The sequence below is a fragment of the Bubalus bubalis genome, chromosome 18, assembly GCF_019923935.1.
Source record: "Bubalus bubalis isolate 160015118507 breed Murrah chromosome 18, NDDB_SH_1, whole genome shotgun sequence".
Taxonomy (NCBI): Eukaryota; Metazoa; Chordata; class Mammalia; order Artiodactyla; family Bovidae; genus Bubalus; species Bubalus bubalis.
Window position 1 is genome coordinate 35,168,150 of NC_059174.1, and position 23,397 is coordinate 35,191,546.

Sequence of the window (23,397 nt, forward strand, 5' to 3'; positions counted from 1 at the left end):
ATAATCAAAGGACACCTTTGATGTTGATATTGGTGAATTTATGGATACAAATTAGCTCTCCTGTGTAGATTTCTTAAGCAGCACTCAGATTCTTCAGGGCAGGTGGTGAAATATGAATAATAGGGCTCATCCAGGGTCCAAGAATGTTACTAAATTCTTTTGAGATGAGGAACTATAGAATCTAACCTGAATAAGAAGGAAGAGAGCTTTCTGGAGTTGGGGGGAAAAGGCAGTAGTGTCAGCATGTTAGAGGTGTTGCTTACTACCATCATAGTGGTGGTAGCAGGCAGACAGAAAGGAGCAAATATCATGCCTCTACATTAGCAGCTCTTGAATTGAGAGGACAATATAAAAGCAGAGTCCTAGAGGGCATTCCATATGAGAATGGAAATCAGTGGGGCCCTGGAGTGCAGAGAGAACACTGGATTGGACTGGAGCTGTCATCACTGGCCTTGTGGTTGACAGAATACAAATCAGGTGGCACACACTAGTGAAGGAAGAGTGGACACACAAGTGTTTGGACAGTCCTTATTCTGCTTGATTATTACCTTTTGTCTGTCACATTTGACTTTTTTCACCTTTTTTCTAAAATTAAATTTTGAATAAAGTTTTTACAAAGGCAAATATGTTACTGTGAACGTTTTTAAAGGACAAGTTGAAAAAATTTTTTAACGCATCCGTATTCTCTTTCACTCTATCATTCTCTTCTTTAGATCTTTTAATTCCATATATAACTATATCATCTTAAAAACAGAACTGAGACCATACTATCTTATATATATTCTAATTTTATAACCTGAACATTTTTATTTTTTCTTATCAGCAGATAATTTTACAGAATCTTAATAGCTTTTTAGTATTCTACTGTATGACCCTTTGTTATGGTAGAGTTACTATGTTTGTCATTAATTTGTATGAATGCTTTATAGTAGAGATTTTAGCCATTTTATGTGTAACAATAATTCCTTTTTAATTTTTACTTATAAAAACTTTATATATTTGTAAGTTGCTTATTTTTAATTAAAGGATTTGTTTATTTGCCTCCTTTTTGGCAACTTCCTCACAGTAAGGATCTGACCAGTGTCAATATCCAGTGGGGGAATAATCATTAACTACAAGTGGCTAATTTAAAAACAAATTGTTTTTAATTAGGGATTATATTTAGTATTATTTGTCCCACAATCCATTTGCTTTCTGACACAGCATATGTGTATGATTTACACATTAACCTTACCACAGACGGTAATAAGGCACACAGCCCTTCCCTGGGGTTCAGCTACTTGAACTTCTGCCCAGCTTGTATTCAATAGCTTCAGAACTTCCAATGTGGGGGACCCTACCTCCACCCCAGAGAAAGTATATCTCCCTCTGAAGTCCAGCAGAAGTTATTTGTACATGGGGATACCATCTGAGCTCTGGTTTTTGGAATCATGGGGATTTTTCAGACAGTGTTAGAGTCAAACTCTCATATATAATATTTCGCTTGTGGGAGGGTATAGTCTGTATTCTAAATAGTTGACTGGGTAAACTGACTTTTATATTTTGGTTGTTTTGATTGGGGGGAAAAGCATGCCTTACAATCAGAAGATCAAATCTCAGTTCTGCCACGGAGTGTATCTACTGCCTAACTTCTGTAAAAGAGGATATAATACTAAACAGTGATTTTCAAATTGTTTGGATTGTTTTATTCTTCAAATAAGGGCTTCCCAGGAGGCATAGTGGTAAAGAATCTGTCTGCCAATGTAGGAGACATGGGTTTGATGCCTTTGTTGGGAAGATACCCTGGAGGAGGAAGTGGCAACCCACTCCAGTATTCTTGCCAGGGAAATCCCATGGACAGAGAAGCCTGGCAGGCTACAGTCCATGGGGGTCACAAAGAGTCAGGTGTGACTGAGCACAGCACACATTCTTCAAATAAAATCCTATGCAAATAGCAATTTTATGAGAATAAAGCTGGCTTGGGTGCTCTTTTAGCACTGGAAAGGGAAGTCCAGAGCTTTTACTCTTTGGATCCTATTCTATATCCGTCACTTGAAGAAGAGTGCGAGACTTCTCATGGTTTGAAAACCACTAGACCAGTTGATTTTTTCTTTTTCTGGATTCCTCTGTTCTTCAACATTCTAAATTTGAGAAATAGATTGTATAATACAAAAGGTAGAATTAATCTGTTTCCAAAACTTGTCTCATTGTAGATATTGCAAGATATGTTTAACTGTATTTCCCTCCAAACAAGAATAAATTACCATAGACCAGTGTTGAGGACCTCATGTTGGAGTCTGAATTCCTTATAGACCAAAAGAATAATTCTTGATGTGGCAGAGTGAACATGCACTTGATTTAGTAAAGCAGAGTTCTCAGACTGGATACCCCGATATTGGTCAGGAATGTAGAAATAAGGATTAGATCACACACACAAAAAAGGTGGATGTTATGCTGTAGTTTTCAGTCCCTCTGTGTCCTTTTTAGTACATGATAACCACCCATTTATGTAACCAAGGATCCCAGCTGTTCCATTCAGGATTAAAGGATGAGAATAGGCTTTCTTGGATATTCTCCCTCCTTAGGTAGAAATATGACTCTGGGTATAGGATTCACTGTGGCTTCCTGAGACCAGAGTTGGAGGCAAAGTAAAAGATGAAAAAAATCCAGTAGTACAGGGACAGAGTTCTAGTTCTGCCAAAGTCGAAGAAAAGTAAGTACATCAAGACATTAAGGGGAGAAGAAAAAAGACATTAGAGAGGTCAGGAGCCAGTAGACACAATGAACCAAACTTGAAATACCTGAACAAGAATCAGAAGGCAGAGAAACCTGTGTTCAAGACCTTATGATATCACTTAGCTGCTGTGAGATCTTAGTGTCTTTAATCTCCTCTTCAGTATAGTCATCTGTGAGGCAGGGTAATAATAATCTCTACCTCATAAAGATCTTTAGGTTTTTAAAAAACTATTTATTTTTTAATAGATAATATATATACATGGTGAGAAACATTCAAAAGGCCCCAAAACTTTTTACAGTAAAAAGTAAGTCTTCTGTTCACCTATTTTCCCTTCCCAGTAGTAAACCCAACAGTTAACCAGTTTCTTGTACATCTTTCCAGAGATATTCATAATGTATAAGCAAAAACATATGGTTAAATTATCTGGCTTCCCTGAAGCCTTTTGAGTTTTTAACCCCTAAACTTGAATGTATGATATAGTTGTATAGCCTAGAATGAAGACTATTCATAATTATTTTATGTATTATATAATAACATTTGCTTTAATCTCTCCTTTTCAGTTTTGATGAAGCAAGAACACAGAGAAGAGATTGACTTGTCTTCAGTTCCATCGTTGCCTCATCCTGCCCAGACTCAGAGGACTTCTTCAGATACAGGACACCTACATGACAGCGTACTGTCTGCACAGAGAAGCTTGGTTTGTCCCATCCAGCAAACATACGCATCCATGGTAACTGCATCCCATCTGCCACAGCTGCAGTGTAGGGATGAAAGTGCTGGTAAAGAACAGCATATGATATCTTCTTCAGTCGTGCATCAGCCTTTTCAAGTCACACCAACACCTCCTATGGGGTCTTCCTATCAGCCTATGCAAACTAATGTTGTATTCAATGGACCAACGTGTCTTCCTATTAATGCTGCCTCTAGTCAAGAATTTGATGCAGTTTTGTTTCAGCAGGATGCAACTCTTCCTAATTTAATAAATCTTGGCTGTCAAACACCATCATCCATACCTTTTCATTCTTCAAATTCAGGCTCAACAGGACATCTCTTAGCCCACACACCTCATTCTGTGCAGACCCTGCCTCATCTGCAGACAATGGGATACCATTGTTCAAACACAGGACAAAGATCTCTTTCTTCTCCAGTGGCCGATCAGGTCACAGGTCAGCCTTCCTCTCAGTTACAACCCATTATGTATGGTCCTTCACATTCAGGGACTGCTACAACCGCTTCCCCAGCAGCCTCTCATCCCCTGGCCAATTCGCCACTTTCTGGGCCACCATCTCCTCAGCTGCAGCCTATGCCTTACCATTCTCCTAGCTCAGGAACTGCCTCATCACCGTCTCTAGCCACCAGAATGCATCCTGGACAGCACTCAGCTCAAGCACAAAGTACAGGCCAGGGAGGTATTTCTGCACCTTCATCTTTATTATGTCACAGTTTGTGTGATCCAGCTTCATTTCCACCTGATGAGGCAACTGTGAACATTAAACCTGAACCTGAAGAGCAAGAACCTAATTTTTCTACAATTGGTCTGCAGGACATCACTTTAGATGATGGTAAGTTCATCTTTATGTTCTTGAAGCAGTGACGATTCAGGACCTTCCTTCTCTTAAGAGTCTTGAGAAAGTTACCATCGATTGTTTATTGCATATGGTTGGGCTGTTACTAGAAATATGTTAATATATGATTCTGGAGAGATAGACATGAACATACATGCTTTAAAGTCTATTTTACTACTTATATCTGTTGTGAAGGCTAAGACCTTGAGTAATAACCTACCACCTATTTGTGATGAAACTGAAGATGTGAGCTTTATTGGGCAGTTTTTCTTCCAGAACATATAGTGAGGTCGCAGCGTTCAAAGAGAATGGAATTCAGAAATGTTAATTCAGTAAACATTGTAGAGTCCTATCCCTTTGCAAGACACAGAGTTAGATGCTAGAAATACTAGAAATGTATCAGGGTAGAGTTCCTGTCCTTGAGGAGATTCTTCACAAGTAAAGAACCTGCTTCTCTGTGGCCCTGCCAGCTTGCTGAGTCAGATAGTGATGATGGTACAAGTCCAGACTGGTTTGCTGCTGCTGGTACAACTGTTGGCACCATGATAAAAAGAAGCTATTTATATAAATGTAACAAGTTGGTGTGTAGACCTCTGATTTTATGATATCATAAATTGGACAGCAGATTCTGTGGTATTAATAGTTGAAAATTCCCCCAAGGTAGAATTTTCAGGTAATAATTTTAGAGTTTATTCTTGGCTTTGTTATTTATATGGTAGTGAAAAACTGTCTAAATAGGAATGCAGTGAAATCTAGCTGTAACATTTTTTCAGTATGAAATATGGAAATAGAATTTTAGTTCTCATTCTGTAATCTATTGAAAAGTTAACACTAGGTCAGTCCTCTCCTTTATACATCTGGAGAGGCTATTTACTCCTTGGTTGCAAAGCTGGTGTTAAATTCCAAATTCCAAGCAAAAGAGAAAAGGAAGATAAATAAAATGATAAAATGTGGGAGCCCCTACCCCTATCCCCAACTTGACACCACGGCTTTACTGTCATATTAAATGAGGATACAGTGTCATGAGGAAACAATGATACAGTAGGTCTTAGTCACTTACAACCAAGATATAAAAGAAGCACATTAGGAGATCAGCAAAAAGATGTAAAAGATTCTATAGGAAGGATTCAGAGAGGCTTCCTTGAGGAGATGACATTTAAGCCAGTCTTGGAAGATGAGTATGTTTTTCAGTAAATGAGGATCAATCACTTCTTAACCTTTTGGCTAAGATCAAGTGTAGTATCAGTAAATAAGAATCAAAGGGAAAATCAGACAACAGAAGCAGAAACATAAAGCTGTGTCTGGGAAAGCATGATTATCTGTGGCTGGAGGGCAGATGGCAAGTAGAGGATGGCTTTCAAAGCGCCAAGGGGATTGGCCAGGTCATTTGTGTGTAAACAAAAGGTATAATAAACTAAAGCAAAACCTACAATTTTCGTAGCATTGTTGTCTAATTAAACTCTTACTGAATCCTCTCAGTTCAGTTCAGTTGCTCAGGCATGTCCAGCTCTTTGCAACCCCATGGACTGCAGCATGCCAGGCTTCCCTGCCCATCACCAACCCCCGGAGCTTCCTCAAACTCATGTCCATTGAGTTGGTGATGCTCTGAATCCTCTAGATAGCTTCATTTAGGGAATTAGGCTTTTTGAAGGTCACATAGCTGGTAAGTTGTAGAGCTGAGACTGGAATCAGATCTTTTCAGTCTAGTCTTTTTTTTTTCTTTTGCAGCACTGCAGCTGCCCCCACCAGTAGCAGACCGTGATGGTTAGAACTAATTGAGTGCTTAATGGGATCCCTCATGCTTTTTTTCATTCCTCGAGAATAGTGGAACATTATCCAGAATGCATGTGTAGAATTTCTCTGCATGAATGTGTGTACACAACTGCATCTGATTCGTCACACTAGTATTGCTTTCAGGGTTCGTGTTTAAAATTTTAGTCCCTGAAACATAGGGTGAGACCTGGAGTATGATAACCTACCTCTTCAGTAATGGCACTGAAGATACAAGATTTATTAAGCAGGTCTCATGGGATATTCCAGCTCATTTTCTTTCTAAGTGAAGACTTTTTTTCTTCTAAAAACACACCAAAACTGGAATTTACTCTTTATAATTTACTACAGACAGTGATTTGGGGGCACAGCAAATTGGAACTTTTAGAAAGGTTTTATGAAGATTTTATTTCATCTTTTGAATATGTGAAAATGTATTGCATAGAATCTAGAAAAATGAGATCTATGAGGGCAAGTAAAACAGTTTCCGTTTTGTCCCATTCACAATTAAGCAAAGTTCCCAGATTGCAGCCCCACAGAGGACAAGGACTGGCTGCAGAATTCCCTCATTGCCACCCTTCAGGAGACTTGACAGGAGTTCAGTGGCGCTAGCCGTAATCAAAGAGGGGTTTCGGGGATTAAAATACACTCCTGCTCATCTTGGATTGTGTATCTTGGATGGGTTGTATATCTTGGATTATACATCTTAGATGTATAATTTTTGCATTTTGGTGCTTAACATGAACTCTAAAATGAATTTTTGATATTTGCCAACTGATTCATTGATTACGTTATTTAGATTTGCCTTTGAAGGTAAACTTCTAGATGCTTAGAAAATCCTACGGTTCTGCAGAGTTTTAATATAAATTCATTAAAAAACGACAGTTATGTATTTCATAGTCCTTGAACTCTGTAGCACTTGAATGTCCACTTTATGATAAGCTTTAAAAGTAAGTCATAAAAACCCACCCAGTATTCTTGCCTGGGAAATCCCATGGACAGAGGAGCCTGGTGGGCTACAATCCATGGAGTTGTAAACAGACATGACTGAGCGCCTGAGCATCCTATACAAGTATACATACATATGATAAAATTTAATTTATAAATTAGGTACAGTAGGAGATTAACAATAATTTTTAATAAAATAGAGTAAAAAAAAAGTTAGCCATGAAACATACCAAAAATGACTGAAAGTATACTACTTAAAGTGAACTTCGCAGTTAACTTGAGCTCAGATTTTACTTTAACTTTTCTATATTGTGCTAAGCATTAAGTACAAAGTAATTTTCCACTCTGCAACTAGAGGACATGAGTAATTTTTTTTAAAATTTTGTGTTACACTAGTTAAATAGTGAAGTAAATTAAGTTGCTCAGTCGTGTCTGACTTTTTGTGACCCCATGGACTGTGGCCTACCAGGCTCCTCCGTCCATGGGATTCTCCAGGTAAGATTACTGGAGTGGGTTGCCATTTCCTTCTGCAGGGAATCTTCCCAACCCAGGGATTGAACCTGGGTCTCCTGCATTGCAGGCAGGTACTTTAACCTCTGAGCCACCAGGGAAGGAAAAATATATTTATCATCTAATCTTAATAACTTTTGTTAATCCTGTTTCTGTTTTATATTTATTTACCCCTTTCTTTTTTTAATCAAAGATTAAAGCAAATAAAATATCCTTTTTATTTTTGAGATTTCTAATTAAAATAGAATTTGTCAAGACTCATTCAAACTTGTCTGTTACCTTTAGATATGCAGACATTAACACCTTAATTTTTTATTATAAATTCAGTGACATTTAATAGAGAAGATATTAGTGCACCTCAGCTTGGAAATTCAAGACTTACAGAATTGAAAATAATACAGCTCCCCTTCATTTTATAGGTAGAGGATCTGAGTTTTACAGAGCTTAGGGTATTCATCCAGGTTAACACTGATTTAATAGCAGAGTAAAACCCAAGTCAGAAAAATAAATAAAACCCAAATCAGAGCTCCTAGTTCAGGACTCTAGGAGTTTTTTCAGTATTTGCAGTCATGTTTCTCATCAGTCTGTAGTCTGAAACTGTGGATGTAGAGCATCCGCAGAGTAGCATCTGTTCAGCAGAATAGATGAGAGAAAATGCTATTTTCTCAGCAGAGCTTTGGTTTGTGAGAGGGACCAGGGCTTAAAATTTTAGATTCTCATTAGAGATGAAGTCTTAAAGCCTCTCTATTCCACCCTCCTTTTTCACACTGGAATTCATTATCTGGTGTCCCTAGTAATATTATATTCCTGTTAGTCTCTTCCTCTCCAGCTCTTTGGAACATCTCAGGGCCTTTTAAGTTCCAGCTGCCCTTGTTTTGTGTGGGCTCTGATGTGTCTGGAATCATACAGAGCAAATCTAATCATTCTTCTGTAATAATCCTTCATGTGTGTGAAATCTTTATCTCTTTCCTAAGTGTTAAAAACACTCGAGCAATCTCATCCTTCCCTCAGCCTTACTAACATGCTTGTTCCCTTGTTTGAACCCTGGGGTTTAGTTCTTTTCATAGTGCCGTATCCAGAAGGCAACACTCTAGCCAGCTCAGAAGTGGATTGGGCGTCACCTTCCTTGTTCAGAAAATTTTATCAGTTTGGTGTAGGTCAGGGGATTTTCTTAGTTCCATCTTGCTGTTAATTTAGTGAATCATAAGCACTAGTCATTAGTCATAACTGAATCATGTCCATTTTGTATCCCCACCCCATGCCCCACCTCCGTGGATTTTTACATGTATTGTTTTTGGAACCCAAGACTAAACTTTGCAGTTATCCTTGTTTGGTTTCATTGAGGTGATTTGGGTTCCTCACATCAGTCTTCCAGGCTCAGGTGAGTCTCAGAAACATTTTCAGAGTAATGTGGCTCCCTCCTCAGAGGGGTTTATTCCTTGGGATAATAGCAACAGCAGAATACCAGCTTTTACCAATTGATGTTCTCTTTCAAGCAGTCTCCTTAGAAGGCTTGTAATATATACTTATTCAGCCAGTTAGAATATTGTTCAAAACTCCTTTGCTACTTTTTTTTCCTTGCTACCTAGATGTATTAATACCATTGTCCCTGCTTAACAAGCATGTGTTACATCTGAGTTTTTACTCCAGTGTTAAAGTTTGTGTGCCTGGAACTGTAATTTTTCCTGAACATTTCTGTGCTTTATCGTGTGTATGTCCCAGATTTGGACCAAGTGATATACATTAAAACAGTACAAAAATGTAGAAATTGTCACAGCTGTGTTTTAAGCATTTTTAATTAAGATTATAATATTGTTAAACTAGTCTTAGACCTTTAAATGCAGGTTCTTCTAATTTGTGATTGAGCTGATACCAGTGAGAACTTTCAATTAGAATCCCTCAGTTCCCTCTTGTCCTCCTCTGTTCACAGACTAACAGAATCGCAGCTGCAGCTCTTCAGCAGAGAAGAGGGTACACGTTAAATATAGCCTGACCTGCTGTTGTGGTGAAAACTGACACTGCCACTTGCAGGCTCTGCAGTAACATGCTGATCTTGAATGTAGGGCAATTGCTAATTTGACTGTAAACAGGGACTCTAATGTGACCTCAGCTGTTGTGGTTCGGTATAGGTGACAAGCAGATGAACCTGCTTTCAAGTTCCTAGGGAAAGATAAGTGCAAGACTCAGGTGATTAACTTGGATGGGAGAATCAGGATGCTGGTATGGAGGAGCAGCACAGCTAATATTGTCAGTGTTCTAGTCCACCTGTTGTATGCTCATTTTACTGGTGTGTGTTGTATTTAAATAAATAAATGCATAGCCAATGATGAGGATGGGTCACAAATGAGGTGTTTAGTCACTTAGGGACTCAGAAGTGGAGGAAGGTAGATAATACTGAACGTTCTCTTTTAACTAGGATTCAACGATTCTCATGAATACTCTGCTGGGAGGTGTGTATGTGCCATCCAGCCTTAAACATATTTATGATGAATAATTCCAGAGGCAGAAAGTTCCCATAAATAATACCCATCGTGTAGCTACTCTATTTGAACAACTTGACACTAAAAATCCTCTGGGTGTTGCTTTGAGTTAATGACAGAGCTGTGAAAAACTCATTCAGTCATTTCGTACAGTGTTTTCCCATGAGAAAACCCAGTTTGTTTTTGAAATTTTAAGAATTCAGTAAAATATGTATAACATAAAGCTTAACCATTTTAAGTGTACAGTCCAGTGACATTAAGTACATTCACAGTAGGGTGTAGTCATCACTGCTGTCTATTTAGAGAACTTTTTCATCACCCTAAGCAACAGCTCTACAGGCATTAAGCAATAATTCCTCATTATCTCATCCTAGTCCAGCCTGTGGTCACCTGTGTTCAGCTTTTTATTTCTATAACTTTCCTTTCTCAAGATACCTCATGCAAGTAGAATACGACAGTTGTCCTCCTGTGTCTGGCTTATTTCACATAGTGTAATGGTTCCAAGTTTCAGCATGTTAAAAGCATATATCAGAATTTCATTCCTTTTTATGGTTGAATAATATTACATTGTATGTGTATGCCATATTTTTTTGGTCCATATATCTGTTGAAAGAAATTTGGTTTGTTTCCACCTTTTGCCTGTTGTGAATAATGATGCTATAAATATTGGAGTATAGGTATCTGAGTCTTTATTTTCAATTCCATTGGGTTTTCTAGGAGTAGAATTGTTGGATTATGTAGAATTCTTTGTTCAACTTTTTGAGGAACTGCCCAACTAGTATTTTCCTCACAGTGCCTGTAACATTTTACATTTATAGTGCACGAGGGCTCCAGTATCTCCACATTCTTGCCAACACTTATATATATAAAAAAAGTAGCCACCCTAAATGGGTGTGAAGTGGTATCATGGCAGTTTTAATTTGCATTTCCCTGGTGACTAATGATGTTGCATATCTTTTTCATGAGCTAATTGGTCATTTGTTTATCTTTTCTGGAGACCTGGCTAGTCAGATCTTTCACCTATTTTTTTTTGGTTGAGTTGTTTAGGTTTTTGTTGTTAAGTTATGGGAGTTCTTTATATATTTCAAATATTAAATCCTTACCATCACGTTGATGTATGGCAGAAGCCAATACAGTATTGTAAAGCAGTTATCCTTCAGTTAAAAATTAATTAAAAAAAATTCTTATCAGATAAATTATTTGCATATATTTTCTCCCATTCTATGGATTGTCTTTTTACTCTCTTGATATGATTCTTTGATGTTTTTAATTTTGATGAAGTACAATTTATCTTATTTTTTTTATTTTATTGCCTGTGCTTTTAGTGTCATACCTAAGAAATCATTGCCCAATCCATGATCATAAAGATTTGCCCTATGTTTTCTTCTAAGAGTTTTACAATTTTAGCTCTTATGTTTAGGCCTTTGATCTGTTTTGAGTTAATTTTGTATTAATTTTGTGCGAGGGGTGAGTCCAGCTTCCATTCTTTGGCCTGTGTATATCCAATAGAACCCTTGTTTGAAAGTGAAAATTAATTGACCATGTATTGTGAGGGTTTGTTTCTGGGCTATTTTTTTTATTGGGGGTGTAGTTGGTTTACAGTGTTGTGTTAGTTTCTGCTGTACAACACAGTGAATCAGTTATACATGTGTGTATATATATATATATATACACACACACACACACACTCTTAAAATTCTTTAGAAATACCGAATGCTTCACAAATTTGTGTGTCATACTTGCACAGGGGCCATGTTAATCTCCTCTATAATCATTCCAATTTTAGTATACATGCTGCTGAAGTGAGCACTGGTTCTGGGTTGTTTTATTCCTTTGGTCTGTATGTCTGTCCTGATGCCAGTGTAATACTGTTTTGATTACTGTAGCTTTATAGTAAGTTTTGAAATCAGGAAGTGTTGGTCTTCCATCTTTATTCTTTCTCAAGACTGTTCTTGGAGAAGGAAATGGCAACCCACTCCAGTATTCTTACCTGGAGAATCCCATGGATGGAGGAGCCTGATGGGCTACAGTCCACGGGGTCACAGAGAGTCGGATGCGACTGAGTGACTTCACTTTCACTTCATTTTCTGGCTCTTGAGGGTCCTTGGAGACTCCATATGAATTTCAGAATGGGATTTTCCTGTTTCTGCAAAAGCACTGTTGGATTTTGATCGCATTGAATCTATACCTTGCTCTAAGTAGTAGTATCATTTTCACAATATAAGTCTTCCAGCCCTTGAACATGGGATGTTTTCCCATTTATATTCTGTAGTTTTCTTTTCTTGTAGTGTCTGTCTGACCTTGATAATCAGGGTAATAGTGGCTTTAGAATGAGAGGAAGTGTTCCCTTCTCTTCAATCTTCTGGAAGAGTTTAAGGATTAGTATTAATTCTTTAAATGTCTGGCCAAAGTTTTTGTGATAGAGATAAATCAGTTGTTCTTTGGAGCTGGCAGCAGTGTTTCAAGGAACTAGAAGAATGTCTTGAGGGCTGCAAGTTTCCATAAGTACAATCTGGAAGTACCACTGTGTCAGCCAACTCACAAAAGCCCCCAGTGTATCTTGGCCTGGACTTCTCTTTCTTCTATTTATGTGCTGATTTACCTGAAATCCCATGTTCTGTACCAAAGAGTCTGTTTTGAAGGATTCAGTTGTGAAGATTGGGCAGCCTCATAAAGGAGACCTTTGAAGGTATTATAATGCTTAAGTCACCCCTGAAGCTAGGTGAGTGATCTCAAATTTAGTAATAAAAAAGCTTCAGGCAGAAAAATTTTGCCTAAGCATAAAGAGTTCCTGGCTTTTGTGTTTTGTTTTGACCCATTTAGTGAGACTGCATTTTGCAGTCATTAGAATGCAAGGAGATTGGCTGCTCCTTGGTTTTCCCTCTCTTATCTGCCTAACAGGGAGGGTATGGTATCAGTTAGTTCACCGAGATTATGTACAGTTTCTTCTCTTCCACAATAAAATAAGCATTCTTCTAGAATCTAATAGAAGGTTATGTCCTTTTATTTGAATTCATACAGCAAAGGCCAAAAATAATTTTTTATAGGCCAGAGGAGGAGGCTGCCTCATTGTATAGTGGACTCTTTAGCTGGGCATCTGAGTGTGTCATCCATTAGCACAAAACTGACAATAGTGACTCTCCTTGAGTACAGTGACTTTCAAACACTTTGACTACTTCTAACAATAAGTTTTATAGCATGGATCCGTTACATAACAAAAAACATACAACTAATGTGAAAGTCTCACAAGCCAATTCTTAACCTTTATTAAAGAAAATGTAGCCCATCTTCTATTTTGTTCTATTTTTTTAATACTGATTTCAGCTTACTCTATTGATTTCATAACAAGCTAATAGATGTGAACTTTAGTTTAAAAAACATTCCTTCATGACCTGCAAATTTACTTATGCATATAGTGTTCTGGGCCCCTACCCTTAGACATTTTGATTCTGTGCTCTAGAGCCCAGAAGTTTTTTTTTTATTAAGTGCCCAAATAACTCTGATGTGGCCACAGAGGGACTTCCCTGGTGGTCCAGTGGTTAAGACTTCATGCTTCCAGTTGTTCTACTGCAGTAACCACAGGTTCGATCCCTGGTCGGGGAACTAAGGTTCTGCATAACACATATCTCGGCCAAAAAAAAAGATACAGCCACAGACAAGTATGTGGAAACTAGTTTATTGAAAATTAAATCTATCCTTGACAATCACTGCAAACCATCACTGTAACTTTTAAAAATTACTTCCCTTTTAAATTTAGAAAATAAATCAGCATTACCTAAACTCTCTGGACTCCAGTATTTATATTATCCAGTAAAATGTGGGGAGCTATTGTATTCCATGACTGGCAGGTAAAGGAAAACTAAATTCGTCTTGATTATAGAAAAAAACAAGCTGGGCATGTAGTAGATTGTTACCCTCTGGTTTGTTCCATTCAGTAGTGATGTTGTCTTCTTTGACACAGACCAGTTTATGTCTGACTTGGAACACCAGCCATCAGGTTCAGCAGAGAAATGGCCTAACCACAGTGAGCTCTCATGTCCACCTCCTTTCTGGAGAATCTAGAGGGTGAGTGTTGATTGAAATGTATGATTATTTTTGTGCCCAAGTCTGATATTTGCATGCAGTGGCAGGATTTGCATGTGCTACAGAGGAGGGGGTATCCATGGGCATCTTCTGGTAGGGGCCCACTCGTCATCTTTGGAGCTAAACTTTAACACTCTGCTTTGTAAATTTAACCACACTCAGGCTCTCACATTTGTACTTAACAATTTTAGTGTGGGTTTGAATGAAAGGAAAATGAGTGTTTGATTGGATTTATTAAACCAAAGCAGAGGGAGGCCTATCTGTATGAATTCTATGGCTTGCGTGCTGAGTAGATGTAATTGCTGATCAGGCGTATAAGCCTACTCATTTCTGATCGAGTATCTTTTTAGGTTTTGACATAAGGCAGTATGGAATGGAAATAAAGCAGGAAATGTTAGCCATTTGCCAGAGGCAACTTGGATTATTTACCCTTGAACCTGCCCTTTAGGCCCATCTTTCCATTTCTGGTAGTTTCATCTGGGACTTTATTTGGGAGGAATCTGTGCTTTTGAGGGAGCCAAGCCTTTCTGCCTCAGCAAGCAACCATAACCCTCCCTTTCCCTCATACAGCTCCTTTCTTCAAAGACTCTCAAAGCCACCTGAGAAAGTCTGTGATAGAAATTATAGGGACTTCCCTCGTGGTCCAGTGGTTAAAACTCTGTGCTCCCAATAAAAGGGCGGACGGTTTGACCTCAGGTTGGGGAACTAAGATCCCATACAGCACACAGCATGGTCAAAAAATAAATATTTTAAAAATAGTAAAAAAAAAAAAGAAAGAAAGAAAGAAACCAACAACAAAAAAGAAATTAAAACTCTCAGGAGAGTTATAACCAGGATTTAAATGAATTTCCTAGTATTATAGTGGAGAAAAATCAGTTGAACAAAGTTTAGGTTGCCCTAGTCACATCACAGCTGAACCAAAATTAAAGCTTATTTCTCCCAGCGTTTACCCCATTGCCCTTCCCATGTATGAAGCCAACAAGTTGCTCACTTGTGATCTTAGTAAGAAGTGTTTCTGTGGAGTGAAGGGATGGCTAAGGAATGAACAGGAGGTAAGAACAGAAAAACAGCAGGCAGGGAAGATAACTCCTTTAAGATATTAAACAATGAAAAAAAAAATTAGAGATAGAGGGCCATGTAGGTCTAGGGTTTTTATTTGCTAGCTGGTTTTAGATGGAGACTTACCCATATTTAAGTAATGATGAGAAGAATCTTAGGAGAGGGTGGGTGGGTAGCTTGATTAAAGAGATGGAAAAGTGAAGAAATTTGATGGAACAAGGTCTTGAAGAGGCAAGCGTGTGGGATTCATAGCATAGGTGTGGAATAAGTTGTGTGGGTTTACAACTCTGGAGCTCAGGTTTGGGATCTGAAGACAGTAGATTTAGGAGTTGACAGTATACAGAAATGAACAAGATTACTCAGAGAAAATGTTCAAATTAAAAAAAAAAAGGAAAAGGACAGTCTTCTGATAAGCCTAAAATTCAGAATCTCACATCTTAACCCAAATTGAAAAGAAGTTTTTTGTCTTGGGGTCCCCCAACGTTTCATTTTTTTGCTGATAGAAAAACACACGTGCTGATACTTGAATGTACTTTCAAGTAACTGTGTACTATTTACTTAGCTGGAGACTCAGTGTTTGTCTTTGTAGAATGTTTTGAGTCACAACTTCTTTTAGAGGAAAGGTCTGTATAACAGTGTAGTATCACATATATAAAAGGTTTCTTAGGGCCTGTAATAGCAGGACTGACCTCCCCCTCAGTCAGTTGTGAAAACAAAAAGTGTCATAATTTCCCTTTACTAGTAGTGTTAAACCTAATGTTAAAAGTGAAGGATATCTCTGATCATTGTGCCTATAAATTGAATCTGCCCTAGAGCTGGAAATATCTAGAGTTCAGTGTAAGCTCAGTTACTAGAGAAGAATGAATTAGGACAGTAGCAGTCTACCATAGGTAGACTTCTAAATTTTCAGGAATGTTTTTCTATCTTTAGCTTGAAAAGGCAAATTAGTCTGATTTTGATAAATGCAAAATAATTACTAGTTGAGTTCAGTATTTTATGTATTTTATTTAGATAGTATTCTTATAATTTACCTAATAACCTGAAAGTAAATCTTAGGAAAACTCTGCTTTAGAGTAATAAACCATAAAGTAGTACTAGTTTCTCATCCATTTAAAATAATTTCTATTCCTTTACTTCCAAATGTCTCTGGTTTCTTCAAGGGAAATTTAGAAAATGATTGTACCTTCATTTTATAAAAAATAATATCTCCATAAAATTGTTCTGCCAGAGGATGAACTGTACCTTTAATCTTGGGGTGTAAGGAAAGGAAGAAAAGATTAACTTGCCAAACTTTTATGAATGTTCATTGATTGGAGCTTAAAATGAAATAGTATACATAAATGGAGACTAATTAGACCTAAAAATAGTTTACAAAAATGATCAAGATGCTCAAATGCTAGTTATGAAGACCCTTTAAACTGGTGTGTGTTTGACAATGTGTGTGTGCCTACTCCAGAGGCAGGGCTGTAGGTTACCCTGCCCCTCCACCTGGTGGTGAGATTTCATACCATACCATGCCCAGCTCTAACTCTGAATTCGTAAGCTTTGGAAATAGCTCTAAAGAAGAGGCCTGTGTTACTCAGACACCTCATTCTTGTGTGTAGATAGCATTTTAGCGGACTACAGTTTGAACATTTCCTGGATTTTAAAAAAAAGTTTTTTCTTACAGCAAATATTGCTGATGGCTCTGACTACTTCTGTTGTGGTGACACAGGCAATCCAGGTGTTGGGGTCATGGGAGTCAAGGACAGTGGATGCCACAAGTGGGCCAAATGCTGTGACCTACATAACCTCTTACCACGGGTGTTGATGGCTGTTGACTGTTGTTCTAGGCTTTTACTGCATTTTACTCTTTAGAGAGAGAAAGTGAGAATGTTGTATAGGAGGGGTATAAATAACTTTGTTTTTACCTTAAATTGGTGAAAAATATAAAGCCAACTCAAAGCCAATCCTATCCTCATGGAATAGGATTTAAATCAATAAATTCATGCATATATACATTCAAAAGGAAGTAAAAATGAAATTGTAAGCATTAATGTTTTTAAGAAGTACTGTATTTATCAAGATTGTTAATGATTTACCTATAAATTACATTATAGATTTGTTTATCAGTAATAATTTTGATTTGCTTAAGTTGACAAATTTTGGCCACATTAGAAGGCTATCTTAGGGAGCCAGAGCCTAGAGCTCCCAATCTAAGGGAAAAGTGAGGGGCAAGGGAGAGCAGTGGACTTGTATACCACACTGCTCTCAAGTTATTGCTGAAGAATGGTGACAAGACTGCTTTGTTGCAGTACTGACTCCCTGGCCTAAAATTCATATTCAGTAGCTATTATTTGAGCATAATTTTTGTTGTTGTTTTGCCAGCATACCATTAAAGATTCAATGGCATGTAATTTTATTCAGTACTCAGTATTTACCAAGCACTAAGGAGTCAGTGGAGACCAAAATAGACGAGTTCTTTGCCCCATTGGAAATTAAATCTACTAGCTAATTATTATGTATTAATATTATATATCAAAGTGTTTTTGTGTATAGTCAGCTTGAGTGCTTCTTTGTGAAGAATCTTGGATTTATCTTAGTCTTAAAATCTGGAACTGTCAAGAACCTTCCAGGTTGTTTTAGCAAAATGAAGTTAAGCACACTAGGCAAAAGGAGAGCAGAACTTTGGTGAAGGGAAGCAGAAATAACACAGCTTGGATCAGGCTTTTGCTATAAAGATTATCACCTGACTTTTTCAGGAAATCATGTGTTTATCATTAAAATGTACTTGGTGAGTGGGTGGATAGTGCTGGTTATAGACTCTTATTCTCAAGATGTAAGCACTGACTTCCTCATAAAGACACACGAAAACTGTATTACGTGTTTTTTTATGATGATAGAGCACCATTTTTAATCATCTTGTTTTAAAACTTGAACAGTGAGATAAGAGTTGAAAAAGCTGTGGTTTTATGGCAGCCTATAATATCTCTGAAATTATCATCTTTGGAAGGAATAAGCAACAGAAAAGATGACTGTGAGCTGAGTACTTGATTCTATATTTGGCTTTTTGCCACTGCTGTGAGACCTGTTTAAAATAGACACTGTCCAAGTCAAAATCAGATGCCATGTCTGAATTTTAATAACATTCTCTGATCCCTTTCCTACCACACCACCTAATGAACTTTCAGGGTACTAATTCCAAATAGCTTCCAAGTAATTGTATTGAATTCAGTTCAGTTCAGTCGCTCAGTCGTGTCCGACTCTTTGCGACCCCATGGACTGCAGCACGCCAGGCCTCCCTGTCCATCACCAGCTCCCGGAGTTTACTCAGACTCATGTACATCGAGTTGGTGATGCCATCCAGCCATCTTATCCTCTGTCGTCCCCTTTTCCTCCTGCCCCCAATCCCTCCCAGCATCAGAGTCTTTTCCAATGAGTCAACTCTTCGCACGAGGTGGCCACAGTATTGGAGTTTCAGCTTTAGCATCAGTCCTTCCAATGAACACCCTGGACTGATCTCCTTTAGAATGGACTGGTTGGATCTCTTTGCAGTCCAAGGGACTCTCAAGAGTCTTCTCCAACACCACAGTTCAAAAGCATCAATTCTTCGGCACTCAGCCTTCTTCACAGTCCAACTCTCACATCCATACATGACCACTGGAAAAACCACAGCCTTGACTAGATGGACCTTTGTTGGCAAAGTAATGTCTCTGCTTTTGAATATGCTATCTAGGTTGGTCATAACTTTCCTTCCAAGGAGTAAGAGTTTTTTAATTTCATGGCTGCAATCACCATCTGCAGTGATTTTGGAGCCCCCCAAAATAAAGTCTGACACTGTTTCCACTGTTTTCCATCTATTTGCCATGCAGTGATGGGACCAGATGCCATGGTCTTCGTTTTCTGAATGTTGAACTTTAAGCCAGCCTTTTCACTTTCCTCTTTCACTTTCATCAAGAGGCTTTTGAGTTCCTCTTCACTTTCTGCCATAAGGGTGGTGTCATCTGCATATCTGAGGTTATTGATATTTCTCCCAGCAATCTTGATTCCAGCTTGTGTTTCTTCCAGCTCCAGCATTTCTCATGATGTACTCTGCATATAAGTTAAATAAGCATGGTGACAATATACAGCCTTGACATACTCCTTTTCCTATTTGGAACCAGTCTGTTGTTCCATGTCCAGTTCTAACTGTTGCTTCCTGACCTGCATATAGGTTTCTCAAGAGGCAGGTCAGGTGGTCTGGTATTCCCATCTCTTTCAGAATTTTCCACAGTTTATTGTGATCCACACAGTCAAAGGCTTTGGCATAGACAATTAGGATCCATTTATTCAGTTATCAGAAATTGATGTTTCCTTGGTAGTAAGGTCCTTGTCCTTTGGGAGCTCATAAGCTATTTGAGAGACAGATAATACTGATACGTACTGATAGTCTAATGAGATGAATAACATTAGAGGCCATGCACAGAGATCACAGCCATCCTTGGGCTCTCTCTTGGCACAAAACTAACCCATAGACCCACGTGTAGAATCCACAATGAAAACACTGTTCCCTGTTGTTATGACAGAGGTGTCAAAGGCTGCCTTGTCTATTTATGTCCCTTTATTTACTATATATATGGACTATATACAGCCCATGGAATTCTCCAGGCCAGAATACTGGAGTGGGTAGCCGTTCCCTTCTCCAGGGGATCTTCCCAACCCAGGGATCGAACCCAGGTCTCTCCCATTGCAGGCGATTTCTTTAGCAGCTGAGCCACCAGGGAATCCCATATATATATATATATATATATATACACACACATATAATACATATATATACTATATAAGATTTTTAAAAAATCTTCATTATACTTAGAAGGAAACTGAAGAGAAAATGTTCTGACATACATCCCCATAACTTTTCATTTACATACTATTTCAGTGAGTTATTTCTAGCAGTCAAGAGTCAGTTTAGATTAATTCTATCGTTCTGTGCAGACCATCAAGAATGGTCAATAAGTCCTAGCCTGGAAAATTTATTTAAAAAGCACCATCTATTTGGCACAGGCCTTCATAAGTCTGTGTATCAATGACCTTCAGAAATTGATCTCAATTAATGATTATTGGAGCTAGCCAGCACTACTTAATCTTCACCCTTTTGTACTTAATTACTTTAGCTTATAGTTCTGTTTCTTTACTATTCTGCATTAAATACTAATCATAGTTCAGTTCAGTCGCTTAGTCATTTCTGACTCTTTGCAGCCCCATGGACTGCAGCACGCCAGGCCTCCCTGTCCATCACCAACTCCCGGAGCTTGTTCAAACCCATGTCCATCAAGTCGGTGATGCCACCCAACCACCTCATCCTCTGTCATCCACTTCTCTTGACTTCAGTCTTTCCCAGCATCAGGGTCTTTTCCAGTGAGTCAGTTCTTCCCATCAGGTGGGCAAAGTATTTGGAGTTTCAGCTTCAGCATCAGTCCTTCCAGTGAACATTCAAGACTGATTTCCTTTAGGATAGACTGGTTGGGTCTCCTTGCAGTCCAAGAGACTCTCAAGAGTCTTCTCCAACACCACAGTTCAAAAGCATCAATTCTTCGGCTCTCAGCTTTCTTTATGGTCCAACTCTCACGTCCATACGTGACCACTGGAAAAACCACAGCTTTGACTAGATGGACCTTTGTTGGCAAAGTAATATCTCTGATTTTTAATATGCTGTCTAGGTTGGTCATAGCTTTTCTTCCAAGGATCAAGCATTTTTCAAGTTCATGGCTGCAGTCACCATCTGCAGTGATACTGGAGCCCAAGAAAAGAAAGTCTGTCATTGTTTCTATTGTTTCTCCATCTGTTTGCCATGGAGTGACAGGACCAGATGCCGTGATCTTAGTTTTTTGAATATTAAGCCAGCTTTTTCACTCTTCTCTTTCACTTTCATCAAGAGGCTCTTTAGTTCCTCTTCACTTTCTGCCATACAGGTGGTATCATCTGTGTATCTGAGGTTATCGATATTTCTCCTTGCAGTCTTGATTCCAGCTTGTGCTTCATCCAGTCCAGCATTTTGCATGATGTACTCTGCATATAAGTTAAATAAGCAGGGTGACGATATACAGCCTTGATGTACTCCATTCCCAGTTTGGAACCAATCTGTTGTTCCATGTCCGGTTCTAACTTGCTTCTTGACCTACATACAGATTTCTCAGGAGGCAGGTAAGGTGGCCTGGTATTCCTATCTCATTAAGAATGTTCCACACAAAGACTGTGTGGATCTTTGACTGTGATCCACACAGTCAAAGACTTTGGCCTAGTCATAAAGCAGAAGTAGATGTTTTTCTGTAACTGTGTTGCTTTTTCAAAGATGCAGCAAATGCTGGCAATTTGATCGCTGGTTCCTCTGCCTTTTCTAAATCCAGCTTGAACATCTGGAAATTCACGGTTCACATACTGTTGAACTAATTACAGTCAGTGTGATTACTAATGCCAGTCAAGCCAAATTTTCATCCTTCACTTCTTTGCCTTTCTGAATGCTGCTACTTGAAAATTTGTCTGTTGAGAATCACAGACTTCTATGGTTAGAGACCTTATTAGTTTATAACACCATCATTGATTAGCTAAGGAAATGGGAATCTTGGATATGTGAAATAATTTGTCAAGGATACACATGGAATTAGTGGCAAAGCCTGCATTCAAACCAAACCTAATTTCCAGGCCATTCCTTTGCTTACATATTTTGCTTTCCCAGGTCTTATTTTCTCCTCGGGTCACAAGGCTACTCCCACTCATTTTTTTCTCAGCCTTTTGCTCTTCAGTGGGACTGTGAAACTGCTCCCATACTTGCAAGTCTCTAGTAAGAAGGTGCATAAATCTCCTCTTGATCGTTCACTGTAGTTTCTTACCCATAGGATTTTTCCTTTTGGTTGTTCTAATTTCCAAATTCAGTTCCAGAGCTGACCTCTACCACCTTCTCCTCTAAATTCCTCCTCAGCTTTTCTCCAGTAGTGACAGCACTATTCTTCCTAGACTTAGAGCCTTGGTGGTAGTAACGAATCAATACTTTCCTCTTCTTACAGTCACCACACTCACTCTTAGAATTGTTTTTGTCCAAATCCTTTGCATTTTGTTTGTCTAAATGATTTCCATCCTCTTCTACTCTTTGACTTTCAAGAAGCTGAACGGGTGTTTTGAAACTGATTCTACCATTTACTAAGCAAATTGTGTGACACAACCTCTATTATCTATCTGTAAAGAGGGATAATACTGATCCTAAATTGTTGTCAAGATGAGCTGAAACAAGATACAAATTTTCAGTTAAGTTTAACCCATAGATGCTCAATAAATATTTGTGGAGTGAATGTTACTTCCCTTTTCCTTATAGCCATAATGAGTATATGAGTTTGAAAAATTTTTTTCTTAACTACCTAAAGAATAGATTAGATATTAATACTTGAAGTTTTTTTTTAATGATCAGTAGTGTCTCCTTTGCTCTATGATCACTTCAGATGCTAATTATGGAAAGTTTTTTTTCTCTTGGTCTATTTTTATTTATAAAAGCTGTACTGAGATTCATTATTCATTCATTACTTTAGAATTCATCTTTGAAAATAATACAGTTCAGTGGTTTTTAGTATATTCATAAAGTTGTACAACCATCATCAGTATCTAATTTTAAAACATTTTCGTTACTCCAGAAAGAAACCCCATACCTCTTTGCAGTCATTCTCTGTTCCTTTGTCCCCATAATACCTGGCAACCACCTGTTTATTTTCTGTCAGTTCTGACCATTTTATATAAATAGAATCAGACAAGATAGGACCTTTTGTGTTTGGCTTCTTTCACTTAGTATAATGTTCCCAAAGTTCAATCCATGTTGCAACATGTGTTTAGAACCTCATTCTTTTCTAAGGCTGAATAATATTTCATTGTATGGAACAGACCACATTTTGTTTATCCACTCATCAATGGTAGACAACTGGGTTGTTTCCACTTTGGGGCTATTAAGAATAATGCTGGTATGAACATTTGAGTACAGGTTTTTATGTGGAAGTAGTTTTCAGATCCCTTGAGTATATGCTTAGGAGTGGTCTTAGTATAGAATTTTTAGTTGATGAAGCAAAAGAATTTTCATTTCAAAGCAAAGAATTCTAATGGTGAGAGAACTAAAGGTTCATATTTGGGATGTTTGCTTCTATATTGGTTCCTAAGATTAAAATTCTTTGCATTGGACCTCACAGAAGACTATAAATCAACAAAATCAAGAGCCTTTTCTGAAAGGATCAGCAATAATACAAATGCCCCTACATAATAAAGGATG

At 38.1% G+C, this 23,397-nt stretch overlaps 1 protein-coding gene and 2 non-coding genes across 4 annotated transcripts in view; 1 reads left to right on the forward strand and 2 right to left on the reverse strand.

Moving 5' to 3' along the window:
- The window catches only part of NFATC3 (nuclear factor of activated T cells 3), a 93,897-nt gene that overhangs the window by 67,176 nt on the left and 3,324 nt on the right, over positions 1-23,397 (forward strand). Inside the window, exons 9-10 of one of the 2 annotated variants that reach the window (XM_006040982.4) lie at positions 3,277-4,278; positions 13,951-14,054. In XM_006040982.4, the coding sequence (XP_006041044.1) occupies positions 3,277-4,278; positions 13,951-14,051 (1,103 nt within the window). In that variant the 3' untranslated portion in view covers positions 14,052-14,054. The remainder of the gene's footprint in view (positions 1-3,276; positions 4,279-13,950; positions 14,055-23,397) is intronic. The other variant, XM_006040981.4, reaches the window with a different exon arrangement.
- TRNAC-GCA lies at positions 7,539-7,610 on the reverse strand. Its single transcript has one exon. It is a non-coding gene; the product is annotated as a tRNA-Cys (tRNA).
- On the reverse strand, positions 11,692-11,799 carry LOC112580526. The gene has a single exon (XR_003104920.1). It is a non-coding gene; the product is annotated as a U6 spliceosomal RNA (small nuclear RNA).